Source organism: Podarcis vaucheri (genome assembly GCF_965113315.1).
Source record: "Podarcis vaucheri genome assembly, chromosome: 5".
Lineage (NCBI taxonomy): Eukaryota > Metazoa > Chordata > Lepidosauria > Squamata > Lacertidae > Podarcis > Podarcis vaucheri.
Window position 1 is genome coordinate 30008173 of NC_138763.1, and position 19233 is coordinate 30027405.

Below are 19233 nucleotides of genomic sequence, written 5' to 3' on the forward strand. Positions count from 1 at the left end.
GTCCTTCTCAGCGAGGATTTTGCAGAGTTTTGCAGCTCACTTGCCAGTAAATGGTTACATCAGAGACGTGCTTTACTGATTGGAACAGCTATGTACAGATTGTTTTTTCCTATATGGCTGTCCTGTAAATACTGTTTCCACACTTACTAAGCTGATGGTTCCTGGAGTATGTCGAGATTTGAATGGTTTTCAAATATGTATAACTTTGGCAAACCATCTAGACAACATTTCCGTAGCCTAGATGAGGACAGGGGGTAAGGATATTAGATGCACAGGCAGTGCTCTGAAGTAAATTGGCTAACTATGAAATACTTTCTTCTTTCAGTGCCAAAGACGAGACATTCTGGAGCCAGTTTTAATACATCCACTATATTTGAGCAGGCCAGCATCCAGAGGCATCAGACTGTCCCTTCTAGTCTAGATTCTGCTCATAGTATTGAGAGCTTAATTTTAAAACATGCTGAAATGAATGGAAGCCTGTCCATTGATTTGGACCTTTGAACTGGACTCATTAATGGTACTTATGGATAAAATAAAAATAATAATGTTTGAGGTTATTGCTGCAGTAATTTCTAGAGGCTGTTAGTGGGTCACTTACCAGAAACAACTTCTTATAAAAAACTTTCATTTCAAAGTGTATAAGAGCTGCTCTGCTGCATCAGAGCAAAGGTCTATTCAGGCATGCCTGTTTTCTCCCAGCCTGAAAGATGCCCATGGGAAACCTGGAAGCAGATCACATTCTATATTTAGCATTCAGGCCTTTAAAATGGTTTCCATCAATTAAGTGAGGCTCACAGGTATACAGCTTCCCAGGCCCTGCAATCCTTTCTTAAATGTTCATGTCATGTTGGCCATTTCCATTGCTATAGGTATTGGGACTCATTTCCTGTACAGTGGACCCTCTAGTTACGTACCGCTCTGGATATGTAACTTTTGGGTTATGAGCGCGGCAAACCCGGAAGTGTGTACTTCCGGGTTTCACTGCGCACACATGCGCAGAAGCGGCGCCTCTGCCTATGGACTTTTTGGGTTGCGGACGGATCCCCAGAACGAATTTAATTCGTATCTGGAGGGTCCACTGTATATGATTCATTCAAGTACAGCAGTGAAACTCCTCTCCACTCCCCCAAGACCCATTTTGCTGAAGAATGGTATACAAATTCACAAAATGAGTGGAACCTGTAACAGAATGTAGCAGCATGGCTTGCTGATGTTCAGTGTTCTAGCCACTCTATTTCATTTCCCTTCACCTGCTCCAATTTTGGCTGTTACTTGTGTATCTTTCTTTTGATACCCCCTTCCCAAAATAAGTGAAATTATTTCCAGAGAGTTGCCTAGCATTGTTTGCTTTTAGCAGCAAGTTCCTTCCCACAAGTACCTGGTGAAGAGACAAATGTGGACAGGTCGTAGTATTCTGGAGAGTTGATGGTTTGTGGTGTTTGGAAAAGTCAACAAAATACAGTTAAGACAGCATTTTTTAAAAACCCACTTTAAGATGCTTTTGTTCTATCTTCCTATTAGCTGTCTCTTGAATATCCAGAAATGGCAGTAGGTGATCAGAGGTATGCAGGTTGAAGGCAGATTGTATTTATCACATAACTCAATAAATGCCACCATGTTTTGTTTGTGCATTCACAGCAATGAATGGTCCATGTTTTCTGGCACTTCTGTCATGGTACTTGCCACAAACTTTTCAAGGTTTGTGTTAAAAGACTTTGCTGTGTCTGCTTAAAGTGCTACAACTGCTAGGGGGACAGAAGGGTTGCAAGGTGGAATCTGACACCATGGAGCGGCAAGAGTGTCACCTCCCTGGAGCAACTGAATTTTGCAGCATTTTAAGAGACTCAACTGAGAAAAAGAGTTGCAACGTTGGTTCATTTAACTAGAAATGACCTTATTATTTATTTATTGCACCTATATCCCACCAATTCTCCAGGAGCTCAAGGACCTGGTGTACATGGGTCTCCCTGCCCTCATTTAATCCCTACAACAACCCTATGGGTTAGGTTAGGCTGAGAGACAGTGACTGGTCCAAGGTGTGACCTTCATGGCTGAGTGGGGATTTGTACCCTAGTCTCCTACGTCCTAGTTTGACACTGTAATCACTACTGCACACTGGTTCTCCAAGGTGTGCTGTGTTGGCTGAGATACAGCCTTGTAAGGGCATTCATAATAATTGATTTAACAAAGGTGTTTCTATGGGCTTCCAAACTCCTCTCTCAGAGTTTGAACTTGGAGTGGACCTTTCACTAGTCACACTTCAGAAATAGATAAACTCAGACTAAGATTTAAATAAGTCTACAGCTCAGTCTGGGAGGTTAGTTCAATCCTCCACCCCAGTGGATGAGGTGCTTCTGGTTAATTAGGCCTTGCTTGTTTCAGCAGTTTGATACTCTTAAGGCATGGGGAAGACATTGGTCCCATCAGTGTTTTGGGACTAGAGTAAGTGAGTGGCAATGTGACCTCAGGTCAGGGAGGGGTTGGCAGAATGGTCTTCTGTGCAGGAGCTCCTGGTGCAATTTCCTCTAATCCTTTTATTCTTCAAGTTAATGCATCATTCCTTGAAAAGGAGAAGTTGGGACACTTGGTGACAGGGAAAAATACAAGTTACACCACTCCTCCACCCAAACTGTTAGTTTCTTTGAAGTACAGGAACATAAAACATTATTTTTTAACACATTTTTAATGATTTTGAAACAAGTACAATAACTATTAAACACTTATCTGCCACACGCAGTACCATAAGCTCATAACCTTTACCAGGATGTTGTTATTTGATTTTTCTCAGTGGCTTGGAGAGCAGATGACTTTGAGAATGCTCAACTTCTTGTGCTGTCAGTTTCTTTCTCTTGTTTTATCTGTGCTCTGACTCTGGATCCTAGCCAGTGAATTTCTTTATAGAAAAAGACCCTCCTAATATAATACAATACAGCCCCAACTGTTAGGAACTACTCTCCCCTCAGCAGGTTTTCAGACACCTAAGCATATCTTGTAGCATCATGTAGCACAACTTGTCCCTAGACGTAACACCAATGTAGCCTTATGTTAGCTAGAGTTATTTGATCTCTGTGTGATTTCTTAATTTGGCTTCTTTGGGAGGCTTCTGAGAAACTGTAATCTTGACTAGCCTGTTAACATTTTCTTTATCTCTCTATGCTTCACAATGCTACCTCCATTTTCAGATGGTTTTTCAAAATTCCACAATTTTTTTTCTGGAGCTGAGGTGGTCTGTCTTCCAGAGCTGCTAATAATTCTCCATGCTTAAGGTTTAAGCCATCGCTTTAAATAAGGACCTTTTCATCTTCATGCATTATTCCCACATCCCAGTTCCAATAAGTACCAATGCCAGTGCTGTACGTATGCTGTGCAATTGAAACTTGTATGGCACAAGAAGTAAAACATAGTTGGGCATGCATTATTTTTATTTTATATTATTTACCCAAAGTTTCACATACTTATTTAAGCTGAAGAGCCTTTGGACCTTTGCTGTTCTGCAAAATGATGAAGTGTTATATTACATCAGGCAAATATTAGACCATTTTAGAAACATGGGGCTTTAAAACAAATGAAGTCTGTTCTTCTTTGAACCTAGATAGTCAATATAATTTCATTTCCCCATGCTTGAAAAAGTGATGGTTTTACTTTGTGATGACTAGTAAGAGATGCACGAAGAAGCTTTGACGAAAACAGTCCCTCTGCATTTGTTTCCAATAGCAACTTCATTGATAATAATTTCCCCCCGCCCTGATAACCAGATGTGGTTGTTCTCAGCTGATACTATAAATGCTGAAATAAAATAGTTGAAAATTAAATCAATGTTAAGTAATGCTTGTAGCTGAGAAAATATGAAATTGATATTCTCCCTGGGCCATATGGAACAGAACTCCACATAACATGAAATTTATTTTGCATTATTCTATCTCCCCCCCCCCCCAACTTTTTGCTCAGTAGTTCAGAAGGATTCATACTCTGTATGGTAAAAGATCTGATCCAGTAATCTTTCTATATGCATGTTTAGAGGATTTACAGAAACACTTTGGAAAAGCATGTATATTTCAAGACAATCAGACTTTTCTGGGCAACTTTACACTCCAACATTTCATTGAATTTGATAGAGTTGTAGTTATTGTTCCTGAGTGATGCGAAAGCATATGTATCTTGCAACATGTGCTGCACCAGGTCTTGGGCTTGTTTAAGATTAACTCACTATTTTAGATTATTGCCAAAATCTATAGAAAAGTAATACAGAAGTAGAAACCTGCTTCTACCCCCCTGACCCAAATTCTGATGGTGATCTGAGGGAATAAAATTAAGGCATCCAAGATAATATGGATGATGCATCTAAAATCCATAAAGACCATAAAGGAAATCTACCTTCTAATGGGAGTATGGGGGGTGGGGAGATGGCTTTAACTTTGATGAGAGGCTGGGTTTCAGTAATTTTACATCCTGAATAAACAGCTAGTTTTCTTAAGAAGCTGGTGTCTCTTTTTCTGTGGAAGCTGGAAGACACCTCAGACTCCATTTTAGTGTTTATATGGAGTAACTTGGCAGCTCTGTCTCCCTAATCTCCTCAGAAAGCATCTCCCTCTTCCTTTCCCCTCTCTAACTAAAGTTGTGCCATGGCTACCTTGGCCATACTCCAGTCTGCCAAGATGAAGCTATATAGCTGAAAAGTAAGCATAGCTATATAAATAGCTCTCTTCTCTAATTGGCTGCACTTATCTGTACAACATATTACCTGTCTTCATTTGTGGCTTTATAACATTGTGAAAGACTGTATTGGTTAGAACAGTTTGCCTTCTAAATATCTTCGGCTGCGATAGTGGGGCTAATAGTTACATATCAAAGTAGTAGCAAAACACCAAAGTATGTGAAATGTGATCTGGCTGAGTAGTTAACGTGGGGAAGATGAAACGCTACATAATTTTAAAAATGTACATATTATTATGTAAACATTCTGTTGAACTGGTGATTACTTTATCATTGATTATCAAGGTAAATGGACAATTTTTCAAAGTCAGAATTAAAGTCAACACATTTGCTGTGGGTAGTAACCTACAAAATAAGTTAATATTCATGTTTCAAATCCCAGACATCTGCCTGGTTTATACTAATGCTGAGCAGCTGCTGCTGGATTGGAGGAGCAGGTGTATGCCCGTTTCTGGTGGTAGAAAACTCACTCTGAATCGGACCAAACATGGGTTAGAGCTGAACATCAAGCTAGCAATTGGTGATAGTGATGGTGAAGAGGATCTTCTTCACCACCTCTATTGCATCTGCAGAAAGCAGCAGCAGGAGACTCTTTTAGGTGGCAGTCTAATAATGGAACCACCTCCACCACTGGGGCCTGGTGAGAACCCCAAGATCTCCTGCAATGATTTTGCAGTTTTTTTTCCAGATAAAGTCACTCAGATTCGGAAAGAGGTAGACTCCACTGTGCTAGCAGGGCCAGGGCAGGAGAGTACTAGAGTCCTGTCTAGTCAAGTTGCATGGGATCAGTTCCAATCTGTTATCTCCGAGGATGTGGACAGGCTGCTTGGATGAGTGAAACTGACTACCTGTCTCCTTGATCCTTGCCCATCCTGGTGATTGGGAGTGGCCACTGAGGCCATATAACACATGTCCTGAAAGACCTACATTGGCTCCCAGTACATTTCCAAGCACAATTCAAAGTTCTGGTGCTGACCTTTAAAGCCCTAAATGAGCTTGGTCCAGTATACCTGAAGGAGCGTTTCCACCCTCATCTTTCAGCCCGGACACTGAGGTCCAGCTCCAAGGGTCTTCTGGCAGTTTTCTCACTGCGAGAAGTTAGGTTACAGGGGACCAGGCAGAGGGCCTTCTCGGTAGTGGCGCCCGCCCTGTGGAACGTCGTCCCATCAGATGTCAAGGAAATAAACCAACTATCTGACATTTAGAAGACATCTGAAGGCAACCCTGTATCGGGAAATTTTCAGTGTCTAATGTTGTACAATTTTTATGTGCTGTAAGCTGCCTTGAGTGACTGGGGAAACACAGCCAGATGGGTGGGGTATAAATATTATTATTATTAGTAGTAGTAGTAATTATTTTCTCAACTATGTATTTCAGGTAGCATATAAAGCATGTGCATCATGTGTACTGTGACAGTGTCCCATCTGCACAATTTACTCCCCACAGAAAATGTTTTTGAAAACTGGGTGTGTGGCTTGCCCAGGGTGCAAAATAGCCTGGTACTGGCACTGGTCATAGGTGCATATGCTCTCACCATACAATGTCTAAGGTGCACATCCGCTTTCACCACTGCTAGAAGGAATCATCAACAACTCTTTTTATACCGCTTGATCACTGAAGTTTTTAAGCAGTGTTCATAAGATTACAAAAATCATTCAATGGGCAAAATCAATTAAAATCATAATAAAACAGAAAGCTTGCTTAAAAATGCCTGCTGAAATAGAAATGTTTTTGTCAAGCACATGAAATTCAACAAGGGACTAACTGATAATATAAATGTGCTTGTTTGCTTCCGAATCTTCTTCCATATAATTTTTCTAGTTTAAAATTGGGAAGATGAGAGAAGATTATATTAGCAGTTATGCAGCCTAGCTCTGGCAATGGCTGCTCTCAGTCTTATGAATCACTACCAAAAGTAGGCCTGGTATGGACACTTAAGTTAAGTTCAGAACGAGCCAAGTGTATGAGAAAAGGATGGCAAGCAAAATGTGTGACAAGGAAAGAATTTAGTACCAACTGCTGACTTGAATGTTTGATGGGAAATATCTTTGAACTAATTTCAGTGTATTGAATTAACAGCAACCGTAATCATTTCCTTACTGTTGCAGAAGTTTTTTGGAAACTGAACTGCTTGCACAAACAGTAAGGAAAAATTGGTGCATCTATTGTAGCATGATACATGAGTAGGATGGCAAAGCAGCTATTACTTATGCGCACTTTTCATGTTTATGGTTTTTCAAGTGTGCAACCACTTACCATTATGATAGCTTTATTTGTTTTGCTTTGTGGTTAACTTTTCATTCAAGAACTTTTCATACTGTTTTGTCGGGGTCACCAATATTGTCTTTATGTAAAGTATGCTAATTGTTTGTTGCTGAGAACTTCTCATGGAATTTGTATAAAGAATTCTTATTACATAGCTTTTGTAAATAAAGCATCCATGGGACATCTGTGATTACATAAAACAAAAATAGATGGGGGACACTGAAAAAAAATATATAACCGTGTAGTTTGTAGACTTAAACTTGAAGACATACCAAAGTGTGGATGCTGCCTGCTGGAGCTGCATTGCTTTTGGTGAAATGCACACATTGCACATTGAAGTGCATATTCTGTGGAAAGTTATTCAGTGCAGGTAGATTGCATGGGCACTCAGACACGCAGCATGCCTTTGATGCCCTGTGCCACAAACTAGATATAATGAGCACTCATATTGGAGTGCTCTGTAGACTGATAGCTGTGGTCTTATATATACTAGCCTTTTGCTCTCTTTCACTCTTGTCTGATGTTCCTAACCCTTCTTTTAGAATTTCTTTGCTTCTTTTGGATTCTTATGGACTTTCATATATTTTTTCTGTTTTAACTCATTTTAGTGGTTTTTAAAAAATAGATTTTAAATGACCGTACCCTTCCCTCCTTATGCTGGTCTGCGACTGTAATAAAGTGTTGATTGGTGATGGATTGATAGTTTAAATTCCCTTTTGAATGGTGGGAAGTTCTTGGAGAAAGTGAACCTGAGAATGCATAGTGTTATGTGCTTACCACCACCAGTGCCGGATTTACGTATAAGCTAAACAAGCTATAGCTTAGGGCCCTACTCTCTTGGGGCCTCCCCCCAAAAAACTAAAGGAAAAAAATCTGGATATTTCTTCTTAATTGTATTTCAGTTCAACAATTACTTTGATAAAATACATATTTTGTTATGTGCAAATGGCTTTAGATACCTGTAAGGTCCATAAATTACCATGTAGCATATATTCAACACAAAAAGCAGCGACAATTTGTTGTTGACAAAGGACAGCTGGACCCATTACCTTCAGTAGCTTAGGGCCTCATCAAACCTAAATCTGGCCTTGCCCACTACCATGAGTGGTGAAAATCTGGAGCTTGACTTCCTTTTGGAAGAGTGATTGCTGGAGACATATGGTATTTTGAAATATTTGATTTATCTACAAATATACAGTACATATAGACCATAGAGAGAGGTGGGAAGCTCCCAGTTTTGGGACCAGGTGCAGCCTTACAGGGCTTTCTTGTTTGACTTGCTAGCCTCTCCCTAGTCCCCCATCTTCTCAGGCCCATTTCCTCCGCTAGTGAACTATTTCCCGCTGATCAGAGGAGTGGGGTGGGGTAGGGATGGGGCAGGTCATTGGAAGGGCTGCTCAGCTGCTTAGTGGAATCACCTCAGAAGGAAGGAAACAAGGAAATGGCAGAGTCTCTTTGCAGAGCTACCAATGGAGTTAGTCTGGTTTTCCTGTCCCTTCTTCCTCACTAAAGCTTTCTGTGGCCCCAGAAGGCTGCTCCTGATCCATAACAATGTAAGATATGGCATAGAGGACTACAGAGGAAAGGGGGGAATTGATGGAAATCAGAGGGCTACCTTCCATGAGCTCAAGAGCATTTCACAAGAGCAGGTTTGGATCCAAACCAATCTTTTCAATGTCCTGTGTTATGTATTTTCTCTCTTTCTCTCTCTCTTCATTTGTAATTTGAAAAATGAAAAAGAAAAGCATATATTTCAAACCTCCCTATCTTTGATTTTTACATGAACTTAAAGCAGTTTTTATTCCCTCCAGCATTGTTTCCATGTCACTGCGCAGATCATTAGAACAAGTCAGGTAGAAATATTGACCTTCACGTTCGTTGTCTTGAATTTAAACACATAAATTCTGCAAAATAAAATAAATTCTTCTGTCTTTTTTTTTATTCTGTTTTCATTTAGCACTTTCAGACCATGTTGAAGACTAAGCTAAATGTCTTAACCCTTCGGAAGGAACCTCTCCCCACAGTGATCTTCCATGAGCCAGAAGCCATTGAGCTGTGCACCACAACTCCATTAATGAAAACCCGGTCACATGCTGGATGCAAGGTATCTAATAATTCAAAATCCAGGCAACATGCCTGTTGTGGAAATATTCTGCACCAATAGAGAGACAGTTGAAAAGGGGTGAGAAATTTAAACACCTATAGTATTTAAACAGCAATACAGTGGTGCCTCACAAGACGAAAAGAATCCGTTCTGTGATTCTCTTCGTCTAGCGGTTTTTTCGTCTTGCGAAGCAAGCCCATTGACGGATTAGTGGATTAGCGCTATTAGCGGCTTTTAGCGGCTTATCGGATCAGCTGATAAGCGGCTTAGCGGCTTAGAAAAAGGGGGGGAGGAAAACCCCCCCACAGGAACTCGCAAGACATTTTCGTCTTGCGAAGCAAGCCCATAGGGAATTCGTTTTGCGAAGCACCTCCAAAACGGAAAACTCTTTCGTCTAGCGAGTTTTCTGTCTTGCGAGGCATTCGTCTTGCGGGGCACCATTATATTCAAATACTGTTCAGGGTGTTAGATCCAGGCTAAAGTTATGCTTCGAATAGGCCCATTGAGTAGCCTAAGTCTTGCTGATTTCATTGGGTCTGCTCTAAGCATGTTATGGGTCTTAGTCCGACCAATTAAGTTCCACAAAATTTAAAACAGAATGTTATTAAATCTCAGAAAATTTTACCGTGAAGCGAATTCACTCTGCATGATCCCTAGACTGGTACAAACCATAATCATATCCTCTGTTAGGTTAGGTTTTTATTTTTCTTTCTTTTAATTTGGGCAGATTCCTCACTGACAGATGAGGAAGCTGGAACCTAAAAACTTTTGACCCCTTGAATCAGAGGTAGGAAAGTAGATCCAGTCAGTGGGCTGGATTCTAACTTCCCCTACTCCCTTCAGGTCAACTTTTACAGTGTGTGGGATCACTTTCCGGTCAGTCACGCAACATTGCAATGATGTCAAGCAGTTGACACATGTCAGTGTTCTAATGAGATTGCTGAAACCACCGTTCATACAGCAATTTCCTTTGAAGGTGCGTGATCGGCCACAGGAACACACCTTCAAATCAGTTTGTTGTCTCTACCAAACAGCCATTTGCCAGTTACAACAAACACCTTTGAAACCTCCATTTCCCATTGCAGTGCAGCTGATCCCATTGGGGCTCCCTGGGGCAGACACTGAGTCCCATAGGATGTCAGGTGTATGGCAGGAGGGGCTGTTTGTGAGGAACAGCTTCACAAGCCAAATTAGGACCCATTCCAGGCCTAATTGGGCCTGTGGGCCAGAGGTTCCCCATCCAGGCCTTGAATGATTCTTATTTTAAAATGTTAGATTAAAAACCACACAGAATCAATTCTTAGAGGTTGAAACATTTTAAGAAATACACTCTTATGAATAATAATGATAAAAAATTGGCAGAAACTTAGCATGTTTAAGGTCAGATGGGCTGCAGAAGATATCTCTACCTCAATACCAGGGAAGTTGCTAATCAAGTAGAAAGTGCTGGGTTATGTGGACACAGGTAAGAGTGAGGTTTCCATCAGTAGAATGGGGAGGGAAGCAATATGCAATGATTCCTCCTCTCTCTGCACCCCCTGTAAATCTGTTCTGGCGGGCCCTTGAACCCTTTGGACCAGATTCAGAGGTTTATATGGGAAATGGTCAAATAATTCTTCTCTCTTAGTTCTGTTGATGCAAGCCTTATTGTCAGCTGAGTGACATGTTTGGCTACAACCCTTAGCTGTATAAGCCAGTTTCTTGCCCCAATTTTTATCCTAACAAATTTCATTTGGTTGGATCCTTACATTTGAGGGTTCACTCATGGAATGGAGAGGAATCTTTAGCTCAGTAGGTGAGTCTGTTTGTAGCTCTGTGGTAGAGTACATGCTTTGCATGCAAATAACCCCAAATTCAGTTCACAGCATCTCCAGGCAGGGCTGCGAAAAAACTTCTGTCTGAAACCTTGGTGAACTGTTGGCAGTCAGACCAATGGTCTGGCTATGTACAAGGCATCTTATATCCTATGAGAGGCAATTTTTACCACTTGCCCCTGTAGCCTCTTCCTCCATAAACATCTGCTCTGGAGAACTGGGGACCCTCCAGAACAGAATGGGAGGGGGCACAAAAATTGCAGGGTGACGGGAAAGCTCTCTTTTCTTTGTGAAGAAGTGTATTGGATATAAGCCACTAACTTGAGTCACCGTTTTATTACTGTGTCTTTACTTTCTCTGTCAAAAATAATTTAAAAATCTCACGTATTAATGGGAAAAACAATTTATGTGTTTATACAGTCAGCTCTGTTTATAATATTTAACTCTCCGGAGACAATGTAGCTGTGGGAATAGGATCAAGAATTTGTTGAGACTTGTACCGTCTTAGCAAAAAAGGGCTCTTACATATTAGCATGTTTGCAGAGTCAAACATACCGTAAAATGTATTGTATCTTCTTCTACTGAACTTGAATTCCACATTAGCATTCTTCATAATCCACACCCACTTCAGCTGACCACACCCACTTCCTGGCATATGGCCCGTAGGAAGTTGTCCAAGGCTGAAAGCAGCCCACAGACCCAAAAAGTTAGCCACTTCTGCCCCTAGGAAGTCTTGGATTATTAACCTTTCCTTCTGGGTCCTTGAATTCTGCAGTTTGTGAACTGCTCATTTCTAAGGAGAGTTATATTTATTGTATGGTTGGGTCTTGCTGAGCTTTGATGTTCATGGGGTTCTTAGGAATGAGCATTTCCAGAAGAAAATGTCAGAGGAACTGAACATATAAATAGTAAAAGATAACACAATAGGTGTTTTCATAGCAAAATATGTTGACCTTGAAATCAGCTACCAAGTTGGGGTTATCTTTTTCCATGGGGGGAGGTCTTGAAGGATTTCTCAAGCTCAAAACGGTAGACATAACATATTCACTGGACTGCACCAAGCAATAAAATCACTTTGAGCTATTGTGGTGGCAACAAAGTGGCTAGTGGATACATCATAAAGAAGGATACATTTATGGATACATAATAAAGAAGGAGGTCCAAAATGGTGCCCATTATGGCAGAATGCTTCTGTGTGTCTGTCAGAGTAGCTGAGTTTTCTCTGTAGGTACATATGGATTAGCTAGTTGCCCAATGCTTCAGTCCACACTTAGTCACCTTTTGTTGAAAGTCCTTATACTCTTGTGGTTACCCATCACTATGGGATTGCAGGTGAACTATGGAACTATCACAGCTACAAAGAGATGAGCCCTCCCCAAAACAGTTTGGCTGTTGGTGCTTGACATGGGATGGGTTGGCTCTTGTTTCAAAGCAAACTTTAAGCCATATGGTATGGCCACAGAGATCACTCCAGTCTCAAAGAGGGAGCATTTGTGATAGCCACCAACAGAAGAGATTTGGGGTGGTTGGGAAGAGAAGCAAACCATCATTTAAGTGAAACAAATCATAGTCTTTGAGCTATGTCCTGGCTTGTTAAAACAGATTAAGGCTTAGCATTTTATTCAAAAGCAGTCAAAACCTATGTTGCTCGAGTTTAGATGCATTTTATGTATGGGATGGTTTGCATCATAAGATTAAGCACTAACCATGCTATACTCTTTCTGTTTTTGGTACTGTATCTCCTTTTTATCATGTAGCTAAGTCAACAAGCTTGGCCCTTTCCCCTTGTCTGCAGTTGTTTCCAACTGAAGTTTTAAACTCTGTTTTTTGACACTAGTAGAAGAACAGCACAGGTTGCTATGAAGACAAAAATGGCAAAACCTGAACAGTGAAACAGAATATGCCAATTCCTCATGCCCCTATAAATAACAAATCTCCATGCACAATATTCTGATTGGGGAAAAGGCCAAGGAGAGAACAGGTGTTTTGGTGTGCCTATTTGGCTTTGACCAGCATCCTAATTATTTATTGATTTCCAAAGTGTCAGAATATATTGTGTGAAAATTGCTGGCACAGTTTGTTAATTTTCATTAGAAAACACTTTCCTTCTACTTCAGAGGCGCACAATTATATTTAAATTTGACGTTTGAATTTCTTGACATTAAAGGTGGCATGCTCCACTTATAGTGTTCATGCTAGTTTCTAGCAGTTTCTTTACATTAGACAAGAACTAGCACATATTTACTATAAATAGCAGTGAATAAATTATGGTTTGACTCTGAGCTGCCACCTCAAAAGTGCAGCTTACAGGTGAGAGAGTGGTTTTGCATTGTGTCCCATTGCGCCAGGTCTGGCAATTCACAAAGCTGTTGGCATTTTCCATTAGCACTTCTATACTGGTCTCTTTCCACAATACTCCAAACTGTTTGGAATGTTTCCAAATAGTTAATCCTCTTGGGAGACTTCTAGAATTACCAGCAACAGACATTGTCAGGATATGCTAGCCCTGTGCTACTCTGAAAGCTCAGGTGATGTAGTGTAAATAGTGTTGACATTCTGTAGAGCAGGGAAAGTCAATGTGTTACCCTTCATTTTCCTTGATCATTCATCATGCTGGCTGGGCCTGATGGGATCTAGAATCTAGAAAACATATTGACGGCACTACATTTAATTTCCTTTGCTTCAGAGTAGCCTTCTTCAAGCTTGAATTCCCAGATGTTATTGCGTTACTACTCCTATCATCCTCAGTCAGCTTAGCCAGTGGTTGGGGATTATGGGAGTTGTTGTCCAACAATATCTGGAAACCCACGGTTAAAGACACTACTATAGTGAATGTTTGTCTTGAAATCGCTGATCTGCCACTAAGAGTTCATTGGGCAGGCTTATACAGGTTATAGTCTTTCAAGCTAACCTACTTCAACAGTGGTTGAGAGGGTGAAAACAGCCCCAAGTATGCTGCCATAAGCTCCTTAGTGAAGGGTGCATTGCAAATAAGACAAGTAAGTACTTTGCCATTTCTCCACAGTTCAAACACACATCAAGATATCTTGCTTTCTCCCCCTTCCCTCTCTGAAGTCAGGAACTTGTAGGAATGATTCTTGTGAATTGTTATTTTCAAACCACTCATTACTCAAATGCAAAATGACAGAGGTTAAAAAGGTTGCCTGTAACTTGTGGGGTTGTGTCGCAAGTTTAATACTTTTCTTAAATTCTTCAACGTGAAACCACTTCAGTACAGTCAGTGATCAGAGTCAGTTCTTATTTCAGTCAGATGTTTAGTCGTCCTTTTTGAAAAGCAAGTGTTGTTTGTCTTGTTTCCACCACACTACCTGACATCTTCATTTAACTTGGACTGACCCTTCTGTCTTAAGCTTATGATGAATGGTGCTTGCATGGTTCAGGTGACAATCACGCTAGCATATAGTTTTGCAAAATGGTATTTGCAATTGTATGGTGGTGTGTCTTCTTAAATTGGAAGATTGCAAACTTCAAGTTTTTATTTCCTCTCAGCTCGACATGTCATATTGACTAATTTTGGGAAGCACCTTATTTTACTATTATTACAATTGAAGTTTTGGATGTGGAATATTATTTCTGTAGCAGGAATTACAATATTACCCTTGGAGGAAAAAAAACCCCACCCAACCATTACTTTAATTGCTAGGTCACCTCCACCAGCAAAAAGCATGAGTTAATAAAAAATTGGACATATTCAGTGCCTACAGAAGAAGTTAACTCTGAACCTGGAGTGTACCTTTAGCTGCACTTACATATCTACATTGCTTAGGATTTACCTTAAGTGTGTCATAGCTTTTAAGAAAATCAAGCCCACATTATAAATAAAATGAATTAATCACTGCACATGGAACACTCCACTTTATATGGAGCTTGACTTCCTAGAATCAAGTACAGTCTTGTTGTGAACTATATCCACATTCACTTGGACCAGGCAGTTGCATTAATACATTACTGTGTTTGCGTGTTTACTCAACATCTCAAGTTCTTACCATCTCAAGACTTCTCCTTTAATTACACATCCTCACATGGTAAAACTGCCAACGCAATCATTTGACATTCATAGATGACCTTGTCTGTTTCAGCCACAGTTGGTTAGCTGATGCATGCATTGCTAAAGCCACTTCCTTTTGTGACTATTGTGCGGTAGCAACCCATTCTCGCCAGTACAACTGCATTTCATAAAATATGGAAAGCAGTTAGCAAATTCTTTCAAGGTTCTTTGCCAAGTTGGTAAGTGGTATGGCAGTAAGCTGACCACAACCACTTCCCTTTTCAAAAAGGGTAAATGCAGATTCCTAAACAAACAAGGCCTAAATTCTCAAATGGAGTGGTTTAAAGGAAGATGATGCAGCAATTTTGCTAAACGTAAGCAGGTCTAAAATCCCAAATTCCCAAATTGCATTGCTTGGCTTTCTCTTTCGATGTTTGTGTGTGCTAAAAGAGAAATTTGCAGACACCTTGAAATCCCCAAACTGTTTTAAAGATAGGCTCATCACAGGGAGATACCCAACAGAATGTGCCTTTGGCATAGCTGCACAATTTCAGCCTGCATAATAGACTTGTTCCAAACATTGCCTTAGCTTTGCCATGAATAATATTTCTTTGACTAGGATGTGAAGGGAGGTATGGATTTCAGAAGATGAGCTATTGCAAAATTCCAACAGTTTATAATACAGAAAAAGCTTTTATACAGTAGCATATCCAAGCAGATTAAGAACACGAATGGTATTAAGTGCTTACAAAGAAGGCAAGCGGAATGTGGATACTCACTGTTCGCCAGTGATTACTTCATTAACCAAAAGACCTTTGCACAGATAGTGACTGCAAAGTCCTGGTAAGAAGAGGTACCTGATCACTTCAGATGTAGTCAACATGCTGCCCTCCAGATATTTCTGGATTAATACTCCCATCATCCACGTCAGTTAGCCTCACTGGCTGGGGCTGATGGGAATTGTAGTCTAATATATGAAGGGCACCAGGTCAGCTACCCTGGGACTACATCAGCAGTCCTCAACACAATGATGTTTGGTCACCTGAAGAACAGCAAAAGGAATGAAAAAGGCAAGTGAAAGGTTAGAGGCAGAAACTCCCTGGATCCAACTAAGTGGAGAAATTAGGTCAGAGTTTGGCTGTGGAACACCCAGTGATGTGTACCATGATGGCATGAGTATAGGGGTGAATACTGTTATGTATCCCACCTACACTTCAAATGATGTGCACTGTAATCATATGTCAAGCTGGCATCAATGGTGTTGAGAAATGGGAAGACATTTTCAGTCATGTCAGAGAGACAGGTGACCGGTATATCTGTGTCTACATAGCTTTAGAAAAGATAATAGTCTCCAAAAATTGGAATGAACAATACATATGTGATTGTCCTGAAATGAAAATGAATCATTGAATGGAGAGCAGCTGCCAAGTCAACAAGCATCCATGTCTCACTCAACAGAATAGCTAGTTTACCATCTCCAAATCTTGGAGACAGCTGTGTCATATGCCAATTTACTTATTTCATGCTTAGGATGATCCGTGAAACCAAAAGAAGCTTGTTCTGTGAATGGATGTAAAAATAGATACATACAATAAGAATGAAAAGAGGAGAACATTATTGGATTAGGACACCACGATAAGATAATTAGTCTTCAGGGAAGAAATCTCAGCTTTTCAGTACTGAACTACAATGTTGGAAAAGTTTAACTGAGCCAGCTGAATTCATAGTAAGGAGACCACAGGGTGCGTATCAGGCTGCATATACACCATACATCAATATGTACCATTATAGATGCATCTTTACAGCAGGTTAGCCCTTTAGTCTGCAGTTGCTGATAATTCAGTGCTGTTGTTCTCCATGTGCAACAGACTGTCATTCCAACAGCTACAGAAGGAAAACCAAATCTATAACTTTTGAACTAAATATTTATTGGTAAAATGTTTTTGATCACTGTAAGTGCAAATGGCTAGATGGTTTGAATACAAGAGCATTTTACTTCATGGGAGCAGCAGTTGAAGTTAGGAAGAAAGGAACTTCCAAAGTTCCTTTGCAAATGTGAAATAGTGAGTGGCCCAAGGGTATTAAGCAATTTAGTAGCCAGGTGACATTGTTGTGGCTGATATTCAGGTATATTGATGTTCCTGGTATGTTGTCAGCATCATAGTAAAGGGAATTTAGAGCCACTTTATCCTTACAGTGTCCTCTAAAATCCAGAGAGATTCTGTTTCTCTTGTAATCCAACATTACTGTTTCAACAACTGGGTGCTACCTAGTGTAGAGTTCTGGTATATTTGTGTGAAGGGATTTGGTAACCCAGATCTTAAACGTATTGCAATATAATCACTACAAGAAGAAAAATATCTGCTAAGAACTGAGCTTGGCATTGTACATTTAGGTCCAACATTGCACACAACATTTCTACTTGCTCCACTTTCATTTGCAGGGTCTCATTTGTATGTGGGGATCTGAACCTGATCTCATTCTCTGAGAGCCCATGACATTTAGCTACCTGAAGTAGAGGACGAGATGGTCCATGTAGAGAAGATGAATGGACTGGCTGCTGAAATTTATTTCAGTATAGCCAACAGAATAGTGTTCTTTACTGCACCTGAGGGCAGCAAGCTATTTTATTGGAGTGCATGACACATACAGTTGTGCCCTCCAGCAGAAGGGCATGGCCAGGAGGAACAGCCGGAGGACTGCTGCCACCATCCAGAATTGGCTGCTTTTGGTGGTTGCATCACTTTACATAATGATAGGTCAGACCCCGATTGACAGACCCCATATTTGAGTTCTGCATCATTAACCTTACTGAGTGTGGTGTGTTACATCCTGCAAAATTTGATTATACCAAGTGGTATGTGATGGAAGGATATTAGACACCATAGATTAAGGGTAGCTAACATGGTGTCCTCCAGCTGTTATTAGATTCAATCCAGCATAGCTGAATTGATCAAAGATGATAGGAACTGTGGTCCAACAATTATGTTGACCACTTCCGCTGATTGTCTGTTCTATACTTAGAAGGAATGTATTTGAGCATAAAAATGTATCTATACAGACCAACTTCTTCACGACAGAGGTATTTAATGTCTTGCACATTAATATGATTTTCAGTGTAAACCCAGGACAGTTTAATAAAACTGAATCACATTGAGGGGGCTGAAATTGTAGTATACAAATACCCAAATAAATTACTATCATATAATGTTTTGAATATTCTGTTTAAAATGCAGGGATTAAAACAGCAACTTGTGCATACATACACATATAGACACACACAACTTTTCTAATCTGAACAGTTGAAATCACTTTTATGCCAGCCACTTGGTAAACGAAAACAATGTTTCCCTTGTTTACATGGACTGTTAGGGATTCACAGCTTTAAAGACTTTTGTGCAACTATTCACACAGCGCATGATATAAAATTTCTCAGTTTTTTCCATCTCTTTGTGTGCAGCACATACTGGGCAGTTCTATTACTAGAGATAATCAGTTCTATAGATACAATAAACAGGGTTCACTGGATACCTCATGACACTATGATAAAGCAAAATTGAAATTTATTGTGGTGGTTACTGTGAGCAGATTCTGCTGTCATTGCCAATCGGCTTGCTATGAAACGTCCTTGAAAAATGTCCTCACCTTTATGTGGCCACTTTGGCTTCAGGATGGATCCACTAGAAACGTCTCTGGTGTAATTTGTATGAGTGATATCTAGGCTGGGTTGCTATGGTTACTTGTCTATCCAACAGCCAGTTGGCTCTTTGTGATAATTAGTGCAGACACTGCATCTTTGACTTGAATTGGCTACAGTAGATGGAAGAGCTCTTTATTTCTAACTCTTGAATCACATCTAACATATTAAGAACCCCTTGTGAAATAAAATAAAATAAAATAGTGTATATGTATTATTCTTTCTGTTACAACTGAATGAAATGCTCCCACCCCCCCAAAAATGGTGTTATATATTATATAAGGTGCATTGATACTCTTGATTTTACAGATGAGAATGGGAATGATTTTGGACCAACGCAAGTCTGAGAATGAGTAATCAGCAACTGATTACAGTTGCTAGTACCTCGTACTAGAATTGAAACTCCTGAAATGGGAGCAGCTGAAATTAGTTCCATAGAGTGGAATTCAACATCACACAATTACAAATGTTCCATCTGCACAAGCATATTAGCTTGTTAGACAGAATGATCTCCCTTCCTTCCCCCATGTACTATTCTGCAGGTTCTCCTAATCCCCACTCAAACCAGTCCGGGGGGGGGGGGCGACATGAAGGGAGAAAAGGGAGGGAAATCCCTGCTGTAGATAAGCAT

At 40.2% G+C, this 19233-nt stretch overlaps 1 protein-coding gene across 1 annotated transcript in view; it reads left to right on the forward strand.

The window, feature by feature from the left end:
• The window catches only part of PID1 (phosphotyrosine interaction domain containing 1), a 92283-nt gene that overhangs the window by 23081 nt on the left and 49969 nt on the right, over positions 1-19233 (forward strand). The window contains exon 2 of the mRNA XM_082224661.1: positions 8936-9082. Coding sequence (XP_082080787.1) covers positions 8936-9082 — 147 coding nt within the window. The remainder of the gene's footprint in view (positions 1-8935; positions 9083-19233) is intronic.